Source organism: Salvelinus namaycush, chromosome 40 (genome assembly GCF_016432855.1).
Source record: "Salvelinus namaycush isolate Seneca chromosome 40, SaNama_1.0, whole genome shotgun sequence".
NCBI classification, from domain to species: Eukaryota; Metazoa; Chordata; class Actinopteri; order Salmoniformes; family Salmonidae; genus Salvelinus; species Salvelinus namaycush.
The window spans coordinates 7555162-7577347 of record NC_052346.1 but is presented as its reverse complement, the minus strand read 5'-3'; the positions used below and the strand labels follow the sequence as shown (position 1 = coordinate 7577347).

At 43.6% G+C, this 22186-nt stretch overlaps 1 protein-coding gene across 1 annotated transcript in view; it reads right to left on the bottom strand.

Annotated features, from left to right (window-relative positions):
* The window catches only part of LOC120033398 (tyrosine-protein phosphatase non-receptor type 4-like), a 29431-nt gene extending 7245 nt beyond the window's left edge, over positions 1 to 22186 (bottom strand). The window contains exons 1-19 of the mRNA XM_038979739.1: positions 22047 to 22186; positions 12595 to 12702; positions 11887 to 11929; positions 11712 to 11790; positions 11530 to 11574; positions 11367 to 11419; positions 9969 to 10089; positions 9581 to 9668; positions 9288 to 9376; positions 8334 to 8397; positions 7021 to 7193; positions 5832 to 5900; positions 5445 to 5591; positions 5062 to 5223; positions 3250 to 3406; positions 3005 to 3145; positions 2724 to 2883; positions 1674 to 1864; positions 117 to 207 (exon numbers count right to left, since the gene is read on the bottom strand). Coding sequence (XP_038835667.1) covers positions 117 to 207; positions 1674 to 1864; positions 2724 to 2883; positions 3005 to 3145; positions 3250 to 3406; positions 5062 to 5223; positions 5445 to 5591; positions 5832 to 5900; positions 7021 to 7193; positions 8334 to 8397; positions 9288 to 9376; positions 9581 to 9668; positions 9969 to 10089; positions 11367 to 11419; positions 11530 to 11574; positions 11712 to 11790; positions 11887 to 11929; positions 12595 to 12702; positions 22047 to 22184 — 2119 coding nt within the window. The 5' untranslated portion in view covers positions 22185 to 22186. The remainder of the gene's footprint in view (positions 1 to 116; positions 208 to 1673; positions 1865 to 2723; positions 2884 to 3004; positions 3146 to 3249; positions 3407 to 5061; positions 5224 to 5444; positions 5592 to 5831; positions 5901 to 7020; positions 7194 to 8333; positions 8398 to 9287; positions 9377 to 9580; positions 9669 to 9968; positions 10090 to 11366; positions 11420 to 11529; positions 11575 to 11711; positions 11791 to 11886; positions 11930 to 12594; positions 12703 to 22046) is intronic.

Sequence of the window (22186 nt, the reverse complement as noted above, 5' to 3'; positions counted from 1 at the left end):
GGATGAGAGAAGAAAGGGGTGGCAGTTGAGACAGACGGCATTTACTTACGTCATTGTATGAGGAAGTACAGCATATGTGACAGAAGATGTCAGTTCTGATGGTTCAGTATACTCACACGGTGAAATGTCTCGATATCGATTTTTGGAAATGTTCTGAGGTAATTTGGCACATGACATTGTCAATCCGGGCCTTTTCCGGTAGAGTTGCTGAGAAACATCACAACAAAAAAAACAATGGTTAACATTTGTCCTAAGTTAACTGAAGTTCAGACCGGGCCATGACATGAGCTTGGTTTCTAGGTTACACTAAACCACAATTCTCACTGATAACCCATGAGTGGAACACAAACAGGAAATGTTTCAGACAGTGTGGAGCAATAACAGGAAGCAATAGACTTTCAATATTTCCTTACATCTCTCTATTTCACTCTCGTCCATCTCTCTTTCTGGTAAATGACTTATATGCTATCTGATCAGTCTTAGCCATGTGCAATGTGAAATACATTCTAGAACCAGTGGAATCTTTGAATAACCAACTGCATTTAATAACATCAAAGTGGACTGGGAGCAGTTCAGAGACACAGGGGCCATGGGGCCACAGAGGTAGCGCTAGTTATTTGGCCCATGTGAACAACAAGCATAATACTATAGTTAGGATAAGTGGACTAACATCACAACACAGATAGAGCAAGGAACCAGATGTTACACTGGATGTATAAATCTGAAGCATCCTGGTGGCCGGCAGTGGGGGAGTATGGAGTGAGATGGATCTGGGCCTACATTCTGTAGATTTTCTCATCGAAGAAGCATCTCCATACAGTTTTCTGTTCCCAAAACAAGAATCTGTTTACGGACAGAGTGGACTAAGTTTGTGAACTTTACCCTTTGCCAACGTTTCCAAAAATGGCTTTGTTTAGAAGGAATGCAAGGGCAAATGTAGTTATTGCACACGAGCACTTCACAGAGTAGGCGTTCCCCAATGGAATTATGCAAATAGTTATAAAAATCTTTGAACAAACTGTGCCTGTATGGACCCAGTACTCACAGGTTGGCATTTAATTATAATATCATTTGGTGGGTTCTTATATTAGTCCTATTTCATGTGTTTTCTTGCATATCCCAACTCCCTCTGAGACACCTCTCGGAGAGTGAGGTCACGACCAGGGTCAGCCATTGTCAACGACGACCCTGGAGCAATTAGGGTTAAGTGCCTTGCTTATTGGCACATCGACAGATTTTTCACTTTGTCACTCTAACCACTAGGCTACCTGCAACCCTCATTAATGAAATCTCTTATTGGGATGACTCATGTATTGGAGGCAGCTCTTCAGGGAACCAGCTGGCACAGGGACAAAGTCATAAAATCTGATTTGAAACCTAACCCTAATGTTAACCCCACATAACAAAATAAATATTAACAAAAATATATAATAATAATACCACACTGCTAACCTTATGCCTAACCCTAACCTTACATTAAGACCAAAAAACAAATTTTTGTTTTCATACATTTTTACAATATAGCCAATTTTGACTGCAACTGGCCCATCTACCAGAAATCACTCAGCTCTGCCTCCAGGACAAGATTCATCCCAATAAACGTCAACCTTCCAAGTACTCAGGCCCTCCTTCAGCTTAACATAAACTATATTTTCTAGTATATGTGGACTAACATCAAACTGCTGCTGTACGGCCCCAGTGCTCAAGCCTTCTTTCAGCTGTAGTATGGAGTCTCTCCAGCAGGATGGGTGGTGGTCTGGCTGGTCCTGGGGCTGGTCCTGGGGAGCCCTCTCTGGGGAGTACTGGTAGTTAGACTCCGTATCTCCATCCTCCAGCTTCTCCTCCTCCACCAGGTCATACATGGCTGGAGGAACGACAGGAAGGATGACAGCGTGATTGAACATTGCACATCCATTGCAGGTGACAGGAACTCAGAAAACAAAGAAAAGGGAACGGCAGAAAGGCAGCAGCCAAATGAAAAACGTCCCTCCCAAGTGAATACACTGTCAGACTGATGCTTTGCCTTAAAGCTGAGATCCGCATTAGGCGAGACAGCGCCACAGGCTGCCCCAGGCGCATTTGTTATTGTTTTGGTTTTGAAAAGGAGAAGAGCATCCGGAAACGTAATAAAAAATATATATATCGTAGTACATACTCTTCTGTTGTATCGCGCGTGCAACGATGTCCGAGGGAATAAAACAGTGTTTGCTATTAGAAGTAATGTCTTTGTTGTTGTAATATCAGACGGACGTGGCCATTTCACCGCAAAGGACTCCAACTTTAATCAAACCAATGCCCATAGTATAGTGGATCTGTATTGACCCAATATAGGACAGGCAAGCTATGGTCCCTCACTCCCTCTTGTTTCAGGGACAGGCAAGCTATTTGGTATTTTGTATTTTATTAGGATCCCCATTAGCTTTTGCAAAAACAGCAGCTACTCTTCCTGGGGTCCACTATGGTCCCTCACTCCCTCTTGTTTCAGGGACAGGCAAGCTATGGTTTTACAAACACTGCTGTAAAAAAATGGAATAATAACACATGCCATTTAGCTGAAGATTTTATCCAAAGTGACTTTTTATGTATGGATGGTCCCGGGAATCAAACCCACTATCCTGGCGTTGCCATGCTCTACCAACTGAGCTACAGAGGACCGCAAAGGATCATAAATGACCGTAAAGGACCACAAGGCCCGTTAGAGGGCTGTTCTGTTCTCTCCTCACCGTTGGGTCTGACCAGCAGGTTCAGCTCTCCTGAGTCGCTCTCCTCACAGCTGGCCTTGATGAACATGACCACCTGGTCGTGGGTGTGCTCTGAGATGTCCTGACCGTTAATCAGAACCACCTGGTCTCCCTCGTTCAGCCGGGGAACACACAGGTCAGCCTGGGGAGGGCATTAAAACAGAATAGAACAGTGTGGTTTTTCATTATTCATTACCTGTGAAGGTCATTTGAGAAGTTCAGGGGTTTGGCAGTGATGGTGGCCCAGGTAGTAGGACACGTACCGCTGTTCCCGGGGCCACTCGGGACACGATCACAGGCATCTTCTGGTCCAGCCCACCCTTCACATTGAATCCAAATCGTCCTTGTTCGTCGGGGCACATTTTAATGAACACCAGATTGTCATGAGGAAGCACTCCATTGGGCTGTGAGAGTGAAGAAGAAGAAACACAGAGGACAAAACAACGTTCAAGTAAAACGAAATCACAGTGTGTGTGCGTGAGTGTGTGTGCGTAGATCTCTCTCCTACCATAGTCTTGTCTTCTGACAGAGGCGTGTCATACAGCTCATTGATGTGGTTGTCCAACTCCTGCTGAGAGTGGGACTGGGACTGGCTGGACAGAGGCCTCCTAGTCTGCTTAGGGGGCAGAGCGGGCGGCTGGCCGTCGATGGTCGAGTCTGGTGACCTGGACACAGCCAAATCCAAATGAGTCCTTACGGCAAAATACAAATACAGTATTTATCCAAACATCAACTGGCTTTATTGAGAACAAGTCAATAAATACATAAATTAAGCGTGTTATTGCGTGTGCTTTCCCCTTTTTGAGGGTTATACATGAACCTGGAAACACACTCTGACTCAACATGAACTACACAGTGGAAACTGTGATGTTCCAGAGCTTAACCTCTAAATGGAATATGTTCCTTTCACGTGACCCATTTCTCAGAAGGCAATGATCATCTTCTGTGTCCACTGAATCATTACAGGGCTCAGTCAGAGTAGAGGGTTTTCTCAGTTCATAGGAACTCTTCCCCCTATGTCCTATCATTGCTCAGTGCTATAGCCTCAACCTGTGGACTAGAGCAGCTTACGAGCCCCCTGGGAGAGGCGCTGTGTGTCCTACCAGCATATTACCCTCAGCTTGATGTGTTCATGTACTGTTCATGTACTTCCCCCAGTCAGAGAACATCCATGTTGTTTAGCCTGCTGTTTGCCTCGGAGCAGCCCTGAGCAGACCCTGGTGGAGGTTAACTGGTTGCGACAGCACTCACCAAAACAAACAGCGTCTAGCCCTATGGACTGCTCAAAAGGAGTTTACACAGAGGACCACAGAGAGCGATAAGGAAAAAAACGACATGCACAGTTACACTGAAGAAGTGCCTATCCAAAGAAAGAGGGAAAGAGAGAGAGAGAGAGAGAGAGAGAGAGAGAGAGAGAGAGAGAGAGAGAGAGAGAGAGAGAGGTGAGAGAGAGAGAAGAAAAAAACGATCCAAGCCCGAAACAAACACACCAAACCACTTCAAAGAATTCTGCTCTTTCTCAAATTCACATGCAGAGAATAGTGTCTGTGTGTCACCATCCTTCACTGTACATGAGTGAAAGAGAAACGGGGTAATGGCATATTTCCTTGATGTTATGAGAAGATTTGCAATGGCTCAGCCCACTCTATCTGTGTTATTAACATAACAAGCATTCACCATTGTGATGTGCCTGCAGCCCCAACCTACCGCTGCAGTTCTTTGGCTTCGGCCAGCCTGCCAAGCTCCAACCTCATTATGGACGCTTAAATGACAGCCATAAAAGAGGCCTATTTTGTAGTCTTCAGGCAAGCAGAGCTTGGTGCTACAGCCCCGGGGTATTTACATAATAAAAACAAACGGTTTGTAAAGACATAGAAATTAGAGGGCGGTGTGTGTGTGTGTGTGTGTGTGTGTGTGTGTGTGTGTGTGTGTGTGTGTGTGTGTGTGTGTGTGTGTGTGTGTGTGTGTGTGTGTGTGTGTGTGTGTGTGTGTTTGCGGTATGACGACATTCAACCCAATCAAGTCTCGATGAAAGAGATGCTCATGGCCCGGTCTTTTGGTTTGAAAATTCAAAAGGCACTCGCACATCTGAGCTGATCTTTGTTGCAGGTGCATGACAACGGCCTTGAGGATCGATATGTAGAGATTATTAAAGAGCAGTGATACCATCAAGAGCAGTGATACTATCAAGAGCAGTGATACTATCAAGAGCAGTGATACTATCAAGAGCAGTGTGCAGGTTTCTTCTTTTTTTCTGTTCTTTTGGTTTGAAATGACTCAGGGCTGTGTGTCCGTGGGCGTGTGTGGCAGACAGACTTACGGGGTAGAATCTAGGCTGATGGAGTTGGCCTGGGTTGAGGAGGCTGACTTGTGATTGGTAAACGTTTGGCAGGGCGAGGCATGGTCGTGGTAGTTCACATGGTCCAGCAGGTGTCCCACGGAGGACGGCCGCAGGCGCTCTTGTGCAAACTTGGAGTTCCTGCTGAGACAAGAGGAGAGGAGGAGGGAGATGTAAGGTACCCGAGTGTACTGTCACCCAAGGTTATTTAGAGTTACTTGACATCGCTCCTCCTCCTTAACTGTAGATTAGCCCAATTTCCTTCCCCATCCGTCTCCCCGAAGTGTGCACTTGTTCAGTCCCGCTCATTGATTCGAAACTAAGGAATGTACTGTTTGCTTACTTTACGGGTTAGGGCTACTCACTGGTTGGGGGTGCCTGGTGGGGAGCGTGTGGGCAGGCTCTGGGTCTCCAGGCGGTCGTCAGACAGAGAGGCCCTGGAGTTCCGGCTGACTGACTCCCAGTCCATCCCTCCATCCATCAGCCGCCGCACCAATGGCTTACTGGGAGACCTGATGGGTTAATGATATGGAGGTCATTGTTATTGTTAGATTGGATTGCAGCAGGTAAAAAGTTCATCAGATTTCAATTTAGCAGGATGAAAACGGCTTACAACTCATTAGACTTTTGCTCCTTATTCAGTGTAAGATTCCTCCGTCCCCGTCTCTTCCTGTTCTCACATTTCTGACGTCATTCTCTTAGTATCAGTAAGCAATAGTGTCACTTCATTTGGGCTTCAGAATGTGTCTTACCTGGCGAACACCCTGTCCTTGATGCCCTTCTCCTTGCCGTACTGGACAGACTGCACCTCTGTCCTACCACTGCATATAACACAGAAACACAATCTTTTTAACATTTAACGGAACACATTCGTACACCAACCTCTGCCCTTACACTTTCATATCCTGGAGTAAGAGGGGACCAAACCAGTGTTGCACCTCCTACCATTTAGACATTTTAATGTGTGTAGTGAGCCAGCAGGAAGTATTAATAGGGACACGCCCCAGTGTGTGAAACCACAGCTCTCTGTACTCTGTCACACTATTTGTCAGTCACTCATACGGCGTGACAAGGCATTGGCAAAGCTGAGAATACTGGTGCTTTGGGTCTCTACTGGCAGTTGTAGGAGGCACAGTAAACATATTCCTGTGTTATGCAAACCAGCCCACACGATTTCTGTGATACGCGGCACAATGGGTCAAATGGCACCGTCGTGATTGGTACAAAAATGTAAATATGCTTCAGCAAAACGATGATGGTGTTATCCTGAGGGCAACACGAATTAGGAAGGACTGGATCTGAACGGAGTGAGTCAGAAGAAATTGAAAGGATTAGGTAATGTGTAGCGTGCACTCTTAGAAAAAAAGGTGCTATCTAGAAGCAAAATGGGTTCTTCGGCTGTCCCCATTTTGGGAACCCCTTTGAAGAACCCCTTTTGGTTCCAGGTAGAACCTTTTGGGGTTTCATGTAGAACCCTTTCCCCAGAGGGTTCTATATGGAACCAAAAAGTGTTCTACCTGGAACCAAACAGGGTTCTCCTATGGGGACAACCACAGACCCCTTTTTTCTGAGAGTAATGTTTTCTCTGGTGAGGTTTAGACACCTTTAGACAGCAGCTATACAGTTACACACACTATCATTGACAAGACTCATGTAAACATTGACAAACAAACATAATCTTAGCGGGAAAAGCTGGTTCTGCCTGCTGGGATCCCAACTTGATCACTGACTCTCTTTCAAAACACATTTTAATATGCAACCTCAGCACCAAGGACCAAATCGGCTAAAGGCTAACGTCACCAGAGACTATGCACTTCCAAATGGCACCATATTCCCTACATAGTACACTCCGTTTGACCAGGGCCTAGTCTAAAGTAGCGCACTATATAAGGAATAGGGTGCCATTTGGGACACAGTCACACATTCCCCAGGCCCACTCACCAGTAGCGGTACTTGGAGCCCAGTTGGAAGACATGTGCAAAGAAGTTCTTCTGTGGTGGTAAGGGTCGGTCCAGTCTGAAGAAGGTGTGGTGCTCTACACAGGCCTTCCATAGGTTCTTACAGGCTCGGTAGTTCACCATGTTAAAGGCTAAGAGCGCCTCACGGCTCTCATTCTGGAGAGGGAGGGAGGGAGGGAGGGAGAGAGAGGACGAGAGAGGGTGAGGGCAAGAGAGAGAGGGCGAGGGAGAGAGGGTGAAAGAGAGACGGAGAGAGGGCAAGAGAGAGAGGGCGAGGGAGAGAGGGCAAGAGAGAGAGGGCGAGAGAGAGACAAAGAGAGGGAGAGAGAGGGAGAGAGAGCGTGAGAGAGAGAGAGAGAGAGGTTAGTGGTGGGCTCAGCACACTTAGGCGTACAGTACAGCATGAAGCATGGTACAGTAGGTGTGTGTGATTATCACACATGATCAGCATGATCACTAGGCACTTTAATAATGCCACTAAGAATGTTTACATATCTTGCATTGCTCATCTCATATGTATATACTGTATACTGTATCCTTCACTATCTATTCTTTACTATCTATTGCATCTTAGCCGCTCTGTCACTGCTCATCCATATATTTTATACTTATATATTCTCATCCCATTCCTTTGCTAGATTGTGTGTATTAGGTTTTGTTGTGGAATTTGTTAGATATTAGGTTTTGTTGTGGAATTGTTAGATATTAGGTTTTGTTGTGGAATTGTTAGATATTACCTGTTAGATACGGCTGCACTGTCGGATCTAGAAGCACAAGCATTTCGCTACACTCGCAATAACATTTGCTAACCATGTGTATGTGACCAATAACATGTGATTGGATGATCACACATGATCAACTGATGTCACACAGATCTAGCTAAAAGAACACGGATACAGAGGAAGAAATCCCCCTTCGACTTGCATAGCTGGCCATGAGATAGCTTCTTCTGGGCCAGACACTATGGTGTGCTCTGTAGGACTGCTCTACTTGGATACATGAATTATCGCGCATGACATCACTTCATCTCGATATCAAGTACTGTACAACTGCTTTCAAAGGTCTCCTTGGCTTGCATTATTCAACCAGGTGTTTTTGTGTGTCTCCCACTACTAGACGCCCTAGTTGGGATCAAATCATTTTAGATTTAGTTTCATATGACCAGCCTAGCACACACACACACAACGTGCATTATGTATATTATGTATATTATGTGTTATTCATAATGACGAGAGAGAATTTGAGCTCGCACAAGAGTAGGGATGTAAATCCCAGTTGAAACCAGGACATACTTACCAATTCTCTTCTGAGTTGAATAAAAAACTGTCGACATTTAAACGAGATCTTTACAATCTGTAGCCTGAAAGAAAGAAATAGAAGCTTTTGTCACCCATAGGATGGAATCTCTCCTTTATTTCCTACATAACAGCGAACTTCTCCAGCGTTCTGAAGCCACTGGATAAGCTTAGAGAATACATACTCCCCATGTTATCATCCATAAGAATCCCCTCCATTCTTTAAATCAGAAACAAATCATTTTCAGGTGTTCTATAGTTCCATTGTGCCTGCTGGCCTATTTCCCTGGTTCCTTAAAGCATGACTCAGAGAGAGAATCTAAATATAGACCGCACTGTTTCCCAACCTGACACAGTTACGCTATTACTCATTTCTACAGAAGTCTCTTTTCATGAAGATAAACTCTCACTGTGCTGTACCATCAAAGGGAGTAGGGCAAGATCAAACAGCGGGGAGGGGGCTCATGTTGTCACTTTACAGTAGAGCTAGAGTAAGTTATGGTTGAATCTGGGCCATGAAAAGAAGTAGAGCATCGTAAATGCTATTGATTCATAACCACTTTCATGCTATGTTTGCTACTACTGTTTGTTACTTAAGCAGTAAGGCCTGAAGAGGTGTGGTATATGGCCAATATACAATATTCTTATACACGATGCAACGTGGAGTGCCTGAAAACAGCCCTTGGCCGTGGTATGTTGGCCATATATCACAAACACCCGAGGTGCCTTATTGCTATTATAAACTGGTTACCAAAGTAATTAGAACAGTAAAAATAAATGTTTTGTCATACCCGTGGTATACGGTCTGATATACCGCAGTTGTCAGCCAATCAGCATTCAGGGCTCGAACCACCCAGTTTATAATACTCTTTAGGTTCTGTGTGTCCCATCCAATGGCTCCCCTTTATGGAGAATGTGGCTGAACGTGGAAACACACTCAATTGATTTGACTCACCATGGAAAGCAGTTGATTCGTACCCTGTTCTTATAGACGACAATCCCAGTTGACATCACTCCGATTAAAATCTCAGTGTTGCTTTGATCCTGTAACGGAGGAGGGAAAAAAGGACAGGGAGGATTGTAAGGTGCCCAGACTTCCTGTGGATGGGTTCTACTTAACAGAAACCCTATAGTTGGGCAATGGAGGAGGGCGCTAACCGGCACACTGTCTAATGAAACCACGTTGAAGAAGGTTGATTGGGGAGCATAGTATGCATGCATCACTCCATTTCACACCTGAACACTTACCCTCGCATAGTGCAATTCTACTCCATAGAGCTCTAGTGTCCGTGCTGTGTTTAGATAATTGAACTCTGACTGGGCAGGAGGCAGTCCCCTGAAAGGAAAAAGAGTGAGAGTGCGAGATAGGGAGAGAGAGCGACTTTAGTTGGCTCCACACAGGCCATTCAGAGAGCCGAGAGTAGGACACCCCACCATCTACGTGAGAGGCTAAACAATGACAGCCCTTGTTCTGACCTGGGCACAAAGTCTGAGCCGCCTCAACCTCAGCTTCTGTGAACGAGCAGAGTCCATCCCTGTTTAATCTACAAGTTATTTGATATTTTCTGTGCATTTCCCGTTTTACACCAATGTATCCACACACTCACACAATATCAGTTGAGAGATTGCTTCTTACTTGTGTTGCTGATGCTGTTTGGCAATCTCTTTCTCAAAGTCATGTGGTGCGTTGGGGATGAAAGAGTATCCGGAGAGGTAGCCGGGCAAGTTCTCGTCCTGACTGTAGTCCCCTAGCTCAGCTGCAACACAACACAAAGCACACAGTGTGTGAGTGTGTAAGTGTGCGTGTGTGTGTGTGTGACACAAAGCACAATGAAGCCTTTACTCCTCTTCTTCTCTCCCTCCTGCACAGCTCCCATTCATTCACACATTTTCTGGTCAAACTTCTCCTTTGTGTGCAAACGGAAAGAAGCAGGACTGTTGCAGCTTGAGAGGAACCAAACACTTGCCTTTTTCTGTCAATGTTTAGAAAAGAGAGACAGAGAGACGAGTCCTCCTGCTGAGTGTCTCAGTGTTTCCATACTGTATAAACAGTCAGCCTTCTTGCCAAATCGCACCCTATTCCCTATATAGTGCACTACTTTTGACCAGGGCTCATAGGGTTCTGGTCAAAAATAGTGCACTATATATGGAACAGGGTGCCATTTGGGATAAGACACGTCTTCCATAATGAAAAGGGAGCAGACATGAGGAAGTTGGGGGTTAAGTGCCTCTATTTCCGAAGCACTTTAAGAAAAGTATGTAGCACAATAATGTGAATCAATTAATAAAGAGCCTTGCTCTTTCATTTTAACAGAAACGACATCAGTATGTGAAAACAGTGGGAAAAATGAACAGTAATAGCCCAGTATACACTAACTATCCTGGTCAGACCTGTGACTGACAGACAGACTGGCACATGTGAAATGTCCTCCATTCTATTGTTGTTATTACAGTAATTGCGGTGAGACCACCTTGGCCACTTTCCATTTCCTCCTGTGACCTCTATACCTCCCATATAGCATGATACGTTTACTACAACCCCACGAGAGAGTCAGCCAGCCAGTCAGCCAGCCAGCAAGCCAGACAGCCCCAGTCAGTCAGCCAGCCAGCCAGTCAGTCAGTCAGCCAGCCTGTCAGTCAGCCAGCCTATTAAGCTAACAACCAATGCTGCCAGCCTGGTTGTGGCAATTGTTCTGTTACTCCTCCCCCCTCAGCAGCGTATTGGGGTCAATGTGTAAACAAAGACCCGCAGCAGCCAGGCCACATGAAAGCAGCATCATTACAAGACAAGTACAGTATGAAGTAGTATTACGGTCTGGGGTTTCCAAGCTACTGTAATAGCCTGATCCCCCCCCATACTCTCAATGCTTGAAATCCCATGGTGGATATTAGGAGAGAGATGGGGAACATACACTACGGAACATGTTCTATCAACAGTACAGTTAGGGACAAGGTTTCAGGCAGAATTTATGCGACCATAAGTCAGTAGTACAGTTCTCGTTGAATAGCTGAGAGGAATAATTGAAGTACTTACACTGAACAGCGTATGAAGCAAGAAGAGTGGCTGTGATGTATGGACACGGCAGCCTGCGAGCCGAGGATTCAGTTATTACTCAAATTCACTACATGAAGATGATTCACATGTTTGAATAAATCAACCAAATACAGAGCTGTGTGTTTATCAAATCCACACTCACCTTCCACTAAGTATGTCCTGTTTAATCTGCAAAAAGTACTGGTACCTAAAGGGGACCCAAAACAGCAAGATCAATACAGAGCTTTTAAGTCCACTTTAATCAAACTGTATGGAGAATAGCATAGAGGAAGGCCTATAGTGTACTGCTTATTTCTGTCACAATGCCACCCATTAAGCACTTACCTTGTATACTCCTCCTGAAGTTTATTGGGGTCGGTTACAAAGAATTTAACCCTAAAATTCAAATTGTGTGGAGACCGACCTGAAGAAAAACAAACAACCAGATTAATGGAACTAAACCTAGCGATGAATATAATATTGAATATACTAAAGAATATTCCAAATGTGTCAAACATACTTTTTAATTGCTTTCTAATCGGTTTGATTGGATCCAGCCACCTCTGTAAAATATGGATAGAGACAACCGCAGACACAGTACGGGACAAGAGGGAAAATAGGTCATACAAAAATTAAGATACATTTTTACTCAAAACATTAGAGTAAGTTCAGAATAGAAATCAAACTGTCCTGCGAGATAGCATCATCAAAAATATACATACGTATCAAAGTCTGAATTTCAGCAGTCACAAATTAATATTTGCATTGTTATTTTGTGAACTTTCAGAAACACAATCTGTAGCCTCTAAACACTGTATTCTAGCCGCTGTTTCAACTCTATTGTTTGCAGATCATGGCCCATAACCTTCTTAGTATCTCAAACTGTTTGCTGCAGAAACGCCACAGTTTGCTGACAGGGCTGGAGAGAGCCTATTCATGAGATGCTGCTATGCTGCCAATCAGAGTGTTTGAGGGGATCAGCCAGAGCAGGGCTCTGCGTAGATCCGCTAATCCTGATCACATAATAATTAGTCATTTCGGAAGCCAGTTGATTTGGAGATCAGTGATTCTGCGCCGTCCGACTGCAATGTAGTCTAACGTGCACAATCTCAGGTGGCCTCACCTGATCTGTTGCGACAGCCTGTTGAAATAAACGAGACAATCAAGCAGCTCGCTAATTACCGAGCGTACGCAAGATTTGGTTCTGGGTTCTGATAAGAGGCCTCACCTGACTGTCTGAGGAGTCGTCGGCCAGCTGTAGGCCGAAGTAGTCTCTCTCCGTCAGCTCCAGGTGTTTGAACACTACATCCAGCAGGACCTGTCCTTGATCGTGCTTCTGCAGGGAGAGAAACCAGACAGACCGTCACAATCCTGCAGTACAGATATATGACTATCTCATAATACAGATGACTGAAGCAACGTAGGACTGAGAAATGTGTTGGCCATAAAGTGATTGACACCTCCAATACAGAGTAGCCTAAAAATACTTCATTGATAGAGGGCTGTTGCAAAACTATCACACAACTAAGTGTAATCCTTACCCTACTGGGTTTCTAACTGGAGGTTGGGCATTGCAAGGCCTCACAGCTGCTTTCTAGAAGTGTCAGGGCAATGTGCAACCACAGGCATCCGGAACACAGAACCAGACCATCTATTATTTACAGAGAGCTGGGAGAAGGAAGGAACACAAACTATACTACACACAGTGACTTCTCTTTGCCTGATTTGATTGGCCCATGTCATATAGGCTACCCACTAGGCTACTAGTAGTAGGAAGACCATTGGTCCGCACATGGAGCCTTGAGGAACACCATACTTCTCAATCTCAACTGAGGCTCCACAATCACAGTCTACCTTGTAATGCCAACCAGGCAGGAAAGCAGAAAAAGCACGTTTCAATCACCTAACTACATACGCCAATCTCTCAGTAATGTAAAGAAACTGGACCAACCAGTTGACTGGCATGTTTCAGTGAAACAGTGATTTCCATGGAGCTTCACTATGACCCCCATGCACTGAAACGGAAGTACTTCCCTGACTGTGTTTGACTGTGTCACTGGCGTTAAGTGATCAATAATGTTGAGGAAGGTAATAATAACTGAAAACCTTCAGTATCTGCATAAATAAGTAAACACCACAAGGGCTGTGGCAGTCATGACATTTTGTCAGCCGGTTATTGTCGTGCAATAGTAAGAAGGATGTAATTGAATTTAGCTGAATGAAATAGAAGGATATTTTTCCTATTAAGTGGATATGTTGAGGGTAAAAGTGATCATTTGAAACAGGTCCTATACACTAGATTTTGAGTTATTTGGCAACCTTAGTTGTGAATGATACAAACCTTAATGTCTCAGAAATCAAAACATATATGGGATGCATGATGCGACTATAGGATATTGATGATTTGAGAGAGTCGCTAAAAAGAAAGAAGCTTGCGCTCTGTCCCTTGCATCAGGCTGCACAGCTGTTCTCTCATCAAGTGATCATATTTTCACCCGTCAGACTATTCTAAATTTAATCTTGTTTAATGTGTAAAATTAGTTTCGATTTAGATTGGCCCATTATCAAAAGGGCGGGAACAGGGGCGAGGGGGGAAAAAATGCAATCCGTATGCACGCGAATAGACTTCTTCGGTTTATAGCGGAGCTGTGCTAAATACAGTTGAAGTCGGAAGTTTACATACACCTCGGTTGGAGTCATTAAAACTCGTTTTTCAACCACTACATATTTCTTGTTAACAAACTATAGTTTTGGCAAGTCGGTTAGGACATCTACTTTGTGCATGACACAAGTCATTTTTCCAACTATTGTTAACAGACAGATTATTTCACTCATAATTCACTGTATCACAATTCCAGTGGGTCAGAAGTTTACATACAATAAGTTGTCTGTGCCTTTAAACAGCTTGGAAAATGTTATTTGACGTGGCTCTCTGCAATTTCTCCGGATATTTTGGAGGCATTTCTGAACATGGCGCCAATGTAAACTGAGGTTTTTGGATATAAATATTAACTTTATCGAACAAAACATATATGTATTGTGTAACATGAAGTCCTATGAGTGTCATCTGATGAAGATCATCAAAGGTTAGTGATTAATTTTATCTCTATTTCTGCTTTTTGTGACTCCTGTCTTTGGCTGGATAAATGGCTGTGTTTTTCTGTGATTTTGCGGTGACCTAACATAATCGTTTGTGGTGCTTTCGCTGTAAAGCCTATTTGAAATCGGACACTTTGGTGGGATTAACAACAAGATTACCTTTAAAATGGTATAAGATACATGTATGTTTGAGGAATTTTAATTATGAGATTTCTGTTGTTTGAATTTGGCGCCCTGTGTAACGGATGTGAAATGGCTAGCTAGTTAGCGGTGGTGCGTGCTAATAGCCTTTCAATCGGTTACGTCACTTGCTCTGAGACCTTGAAGTAGTGGTTCCCCTTGCTCTGCAAGAGCCGCGGCTTTTGTGGAGCGATGGGTAACGATCCTTCGTGGGTGACTGTTGTTGATGTGTGCAGAGGGTCCCTGGTTCGAGCCCGGGTATGGGCGAGGGGACGGACGTAAAGTTATACTGTTACATTGATGCTGTTGACCCGGATCACTGGTTGCTGCGGAAAAGGAGGAGGTTGAAGGGGGGTGAGTGTAACGGATGTGAAATGGCTAGCTAGTTAGCGGTGGTGCGCGCTAATAGCCTTTCAATCGGTTACGTCACTTGCTCTGAGACCTTGAAGTAGTGGTTCCCCTTGCTCTGCAAGAACCGCGGCTTTTGTGGAGCGATGGGTAACAATGCTTCGTGGGTGACTGTTGTTGATGTGTGCAGAGGGTCCCTGGTTTGCGCCCGGGTCTGGGTGAGGGGACGGACGTAAAGTTAAACTGTTACACCTGCACTTTCACTGGCTGTTGTCATATTGATCCCGTTAACGGGATTGCTGCCATAAGAAGTTTTAATAGGCTAGACCTATTATGGACCAAAGACATCTTAAATCTGTTTAGTTTTTTTGCCATGCGTAATATGCGGTAGGCTAAGTTGTATAACGGCACAAATATAATTTTGGTTCATAAGCTCTTAATATGCGTATGGGTATTTTGAATGAATCATCACCTTAGAAAGTGCTGTCCATTTCGTTGTTAGGCTTGGAAACAACATCCACAACGACCATGTTTCACACTCAGTTTCAACCTGCTGTTGAACTCCTTTCTTCAAATTGATCATCACAGTGAGGCGAGTTTAAAAGCACATACTGTTTTGATGATAAGTGTTGGATGTGATTTTAGATTGCATTTGCATTGATGTCAGAGTGGTTAGAGGACCAATAAAGCCCTGAGTTCCAGGCCATTAGGACCTGATGGATGGACAATAGAGCCCTGAGTTCCAGGCCATTAGGACCTGATGGATGGACAATAGAGCCCCGAGTACCAGGCCATTAGGACCTGATGGAGGAACAATAGAGCGCTGAGTACCAGGCCATTAGGACCTGATGGAGGGACAACAGAGCCCTGAGTACCAGACCATTAGAACCTGATGGATGGACAACAGAGCCCTGAATACCAGGCCATTAGGACCTGATGGATGGACAACAGAGCCCTGAGTACCAGGCCATTAGGACCTGATGGCCACTAGGCTAATGCACAGCAGCCACGTTGGGGAACCAAACTACCAGCTAACGACGGGCTTTACTGAAACACTGAAGCTCTCCAGCTCCAGAAGTTAAACAGATGTTAGAAGCCTTCTTGTAGATTCCCTGTGCAGTGCAAGTATTGGAGGTGGTGCATGCATGGCAGTAGAATGCCAGTGGGCATGATGAAGGAGCTGTCAGTTGTCATTCAGTACTGACTTCACCTGTGTATACATGATGCGTGTCTGTGCACTTGTCATCTCCCGTCTGGATTACTGCAACTCGCTGTTGGCTGGGCTCCCTGCCTGTGCCATTAAACCCCTACAACTCATCCAGAACGCCGCAGCCCGTCTGGTGTTCAACCTTCCCAAGTTCTCTCACGTCACCCCGCTCCTCCGCTCTCTCCACTGGCTTCCAATTGAAGCTCGCATCCGCTACAAGACCATGGTGCTTGCCTACGGAGCTGTGAGGGGAACGGCACCTCAGTACCTTCAGGCTCTGATCAGGCCCTACACCCAAACAAGGGCACTGCGTTCATCCACCTCTGGCCTGCTCGCCTCCCTACCACTGAGGAAGTACAGTTCCCGCTCAGCCCAGTCAAAACTGTTCGCCGCTCTGGCACCCCAATGGTGGAACAAACTCCCTCACGACGCCAGGACAGCGGAGTCAATCACCACCTTCCGGAGACACCTGAAACCCCACCTCTTTAAGGAATACCTAGGATAGGATAAAGTATTCCTTCTGACCCCCCCCCCCCCCCCACTTAAAAGATTTAGATGCACTATTGTAAAGTGGCTGTTCCACTGGATGTCATAAGGTGAATGCACCAATTTGTAAGTCGCTCTGGATAAGAGCGTCTGCTAAATGACTTAAATGTAATGTAAAAATGTGCACACTGGATGGTTCCCAGAGGATAGAACCGACATCACCGCCAACAAACCATATGAAACACATATGCACACAAACATGAGGGCCTGTATTCACCTAATCCTGACTGGCAGTGAAGCGTTGACCTAGTTTAGCCCTACATGGCACTAGTAAAGACAAAGGACTCCATAATGGCAGCTCTGTAGTCCCTGAAATGGACTCATCTTAATTCATGACCAGGGGATTAGTGGGCAGCAGCAGAGTAGATTTGACCCAGAACAGAACAAAGAGTATCGGGGCAACAGAGATGGTCGGGGGTTAGACTGAGGTGCTGTGGGTGTGTGTTATAATTAGGGGGAATGCACTAACATCGTGCCTCTCTGCCCCCGTTCCCCACAGTACACCTCACGGGCCAGATATCCCCCACGCTTGGCTTGGAAAAGCCATTGTGATGTTTGCAGTTCAGTCCTGGTAAGTGTTTACTCCATTGGCTAGTGACCCCTGGAGTCTCCTTTAAAACCAGAATGCCAGACATTCTGCTATGTCTCTGCTATGCTGCTATTAATGACAGATATCTAAAATTACCCAGGCTCCTTTGGTCCATACTACTACAATGCATCTGTACTTTAATGTGCAATTCCACCACATTTCAGCCACATTTTCATTATCTCCAGCACAATACCAGTGTCTATATACTATAGTGAATTCGGAAAGTATTCAGACCCCTTGACGTTTTCCACATTTTGTTACGTTACAGCCTTATTTTGAAATGGATTATATTAAATGTTTTTCCTCATCAATCTACACACAATAGCCCATAATGACAAAGTGAAAACAGGTTTTTAGAAATGTTTGCACATTTATTTAAAAAAAAGAGAACATAAATACCTTATTTACATAAGTATTCAGACACTTTGCTATGAGACTCGAAATTGAGCTCAGATGCATCCTGCTTCCATTGATCATCCTTCAGAAGTTTCTACAACTTGATTGGAGTCAACATGTGGTCAATTCAATTGATTGGACATGATTTGGAAAGGCACACACCGGTCTATATAAGGTCCCACAGTTGACAGTGAATGTCAGAGCAAAAACCAAGCCATGAGGTCGAAGGAATTGTCTGTAGAGCTCCGAGACAGGATTGTGTCAAGGCACAGATCTGGGAAATGGTACTAAAAATGTCTGCAGCATTGAAGATCCCAAAGAACACAGTGACCTCCATCATTCTTAAATGGAAGAAGTTTGGAACCACCAAGGTACAGAGAGATCCTTGATGAAAACCTGCTCCAGAGTGCTCAGTTTCTCAGACTGAGGCGAAGGTTCACCTTCCAACAGGACAACAACCCTAAGTACACAGCCAAGACAACGTAGGAGTGGCTTTGGGACAAGTCTCTGGATGTTCTTGAGTGGCCCAGCCAGAAGCCTGACTTGAACCCGATCAAACATCTCTGGAGAGACCTGAAAATAGCTGTGCAGCAATGCTCCCCATCCAACTTGACAGAGCTTGATAAGTTCTGCAGAGAAGAATGGGAGAAACTCCCCAAATACAGGTGTGCCAAGCTTATAGCGTCATACCGAAAAATAATTGAGGCTGTAATCGCTGCCAAAGGTGCTTCAACAAAATACTGAATAAAGGGTCTGAATACTTTTGTAAATGTGATATTTCATTATTTGTAAATGTTTTAATATGCAAAAAATACAAAAAACCTGTTCACTTTGTCATTATTGGGTATTGTGTATAGATTGATGATGAAAAAAAAAGATTTAATCCATTTTAGAATGGCTGTAACTTAACAAAATCTGGAAAAAGTCATGGGGTATGAATTAGGGATGCACGATATATCGGTGAACATTTGTCTAGTTTAACGAGGAAGTGCAAAACCGATGTCAACGCTGACATGCATACCTATATAACGTACATGAAGTAATGACTGCAGTGTGGATTGAGCAGTCAACAAGTCGAGCAGTCATTTGAAAGAGTAACAAGATTTCAGAGAGATAACTCAAAGGCGAAATCCATTAAAGACCAGATAATGGAATTCATTGCCCTTGACAATCAACCGTTCTCTGTCGTGGGTGATGTTGGCTTTTGAAGACTGGTCGAGCACCGGTACACACTACCAAGTGCGCTATTTTTCAGATGTTGCCCTACCAGAGTTACACAGTAATAACGTCACTGCTATTAGCTTCACGACATACATACTATGGAACGTCGTTTGGGTCTTTGCGTGTCAAAAAAGATACAGTAGCACTGTCAAAGCTGTACAAAAAAGTCTGCAAACACCGGCCACGAACAATGTGTTTACAATACCGCGTTGGTAATAAAGCATCATTTGTTCGACCGCAACTTCTGGGGTAGCTAGCTTTAGCTTGGTACCTAGCTAGCACCAATACAACCTGCCTGAAAACAATGACCAGTAGAAACTGCAGTCATTTTCATTATTCTTAGCAATGATTTAGGAATCCTTGTAAGTATTAGCTAGGTTGCCACTTGTTGTTCGCCTATTGAAATTTAAGTTCATGAAAATAAATAGCTAGCCAGCTACTTAACCCTGTTGCCCAAAGCAAACGTTATAAGCGGCCAGCTAGCTTTATCTGGCTAATGAGGCTCGACCGCACCGGGTTATGTGTTGTGAAGCTAGCCACAATACGGATTAGGCACAATAGTGTCATTTGCGGGTTGCCTTCAAAATAAAAGTATGTCATTGACAGTGATGCAAATGAATACAAATAGTAGAATTGTCATACTCTTATTTCGAAGGCTAACAGCAAAGTCTACTATTGTGGCTAATCCTTATTGTGGCTAGCTTCACATAGATGGGTCCGATTGTGACAGGTTAAAGGAAATACTAATAGCCTGTTATACATTAAAAAGTATTAGTAAATTCATAGTATGTGAGGATCTTAAAACATCTAAGGTTAAGAAGATAATGCATTCAGTATTAGTTGATAGATTGATAACATTTATATAATTGTGTTAAAATCCGTCAAGCATACAAAGGGTACGAATTGTGAGAGGAATGTGTAAACGTTATGTTGATTACTTTATGTTGTCGTGGGTAAAAGTGTTAATCTGTGATCTACTAAATGCTCTTAATCTATGAGCCTGAGATCGATTGCTCTGGTCTCCACTCAAGTTCACGGAGAATTCGCGGTCTTTTTCTCATTGCACTAAAAGTTCTCATGAGTAAACATTCCGTATCACAATTGTGATTCTTTCCCCCCCTTTTTCAGGTACGTTATTGATGATTAAAAAGAGTAATTTAAATGTAATAACTTGCTAACATGTCAAGAGTGTTTAAGGTTTGTTTTAGTAACATATTGAGGAAGTTAGTTAAGTTTGCAGAGAGTAATATGAACCGTGCTCGGTTGCAGCTAGCTTCGTACTGCTAGGTACTGCTACGTAGCTGCCATTTTATGTCGATTGTGAATGAACAGGTGCTTTGTTAATAAGAGATTTTGCGGCGTTATTTGTGTAATGGTTTTTCAAACACTTTATTGCCTGTTGATAAATTGAGTTATGGTTTACTGAGTTAAAGCTTATATTATTATATTATATATTGAAAATAGTATTTGTTTCAGTGATGTACAGTGTATACTGTTGTGACTTGAATAAGCCTTGTACCCTACAAAACTCTATTTCCTGTAGATCTGTTATTCTGTAAAATGTGTTACTTTTGTAAAATGATTGCACTAAAAGTTCTCATGAGTAAACATTCCGTATCACAATTGTGATTCTTTCCCCCCCTTTTTCAGGGGTGTAACACGATCACCATTAATCAAATAAGAACTGTCTCATATATTAGGGTTATTTTAGATGATAACACCTAGCTATATAGTTAACTAGCTAACTATAACTACTGAAATATATTATGTCGTTTTGCTGTGTTTTTGGGGAAGAACATTGTTTGCATCCATGAGCTATCTAGCTTTTTTATGACCAGCACTGTAGGTGTGCGAGACAACTTTACCAGCATCATAGCAGACGTATCAATGAATCGTCGTGACATATGAAATACGAGTGATAGTGTAATCAATGTGTAATAACTACGTAAAAAATGTATGAACGCGTTAAATTATTAGGTGACGTGCAGTCATATTCAGGTCCTGATTGGTCAACAAGCTTATTTGACACGTCTAATAGTGTTAAATAGTATATTTTTTGACACGCAAAGACCCAAACGGCGTTCCATAGAAATCCCGGTTGAGAATGAAACAACTTAACAAATAAACCACAAAACAGCACAGCAAGTAAGTGAAAGAAATATGTCTTGATGTTTTACTGGTAATGGGGACATACGTAAATGCCAATAAAATAACTTTTTGGTCAGTGTGGTGTGTGTGTGTGTGTAACCTTTATTTAACTAGGCAAGTCAGTTAAGAACAAATTCGTATTTACAATGACGGCCTACCCCCTGCCAAACCCGGACGACGCTGGGCCAATTGTGCACCGCCCTATGGGACTCCCAATCACGGCCGGATGTGATACAGCCTGGATTCGAACAAGGACTGTAGTGACGCCTCTTGCACTGAGATGCAGTGCCTTAGACGGCTGTGTCCATGTGTGTGTGTTAACTATTTAACTGTACTAGAATGCTTAAAAGGGAGCTAAAATGTTAAATATCTGTATTGTTTTTTGGGCAAGGAAAATATTGGATATCGGTATCGGCCAAAAATGTCATATCGGTGCATCACTAATCTGAATACTTTCCGAATGCACTGTATGTGAAAAACATTTTGTAGAAAAATATTTAAGTTAAAAACTTCTACCCGATGACATTTTTAAACACTAAGATTTGTGGGGAAAAGGAAACACCCTCCCTCTGGCGAGAAATTCACTGCAGGTTTTGAAAATCACAATTTTTCTTAGTTTTAATCTTACTCTGTGATGTCACAGAGAAGCATTTTTTTAGGACCTTCCTTATCTTTTTAACTACAGATCATAGAATCACGCCATTTTCACATATGCAGACACTGGTATGGTTCTGGAGGTAATGAATATGAGATTGAAAAGTGGCAGAATTGCCCTTTAAACAAAGTCCAATTTATCTTTATAGGCCTACTTGGTTATTGCGTAGCCTATTGATAGACAACTGGTCTAGAGAAGAGAGAGAAGGCCCTAACCCAGCCATTCTCTATGGTGAGATGTATGGCTGTAGAGTCAGTGTAGATGCCGGGAGTAGTATAGTACAGTACTTACATTAACTTTGAAGGCTTGAACTGTGTTATCCAGCAGAAGAACATTACAGACCACCTCTGTGTGCTGCCTGTCTTGTGCCAGCTCTGATGCTCGGACATTGTCGTTACTGCCAGCTGGCAACCGGGAGCGTGAGGTCATTA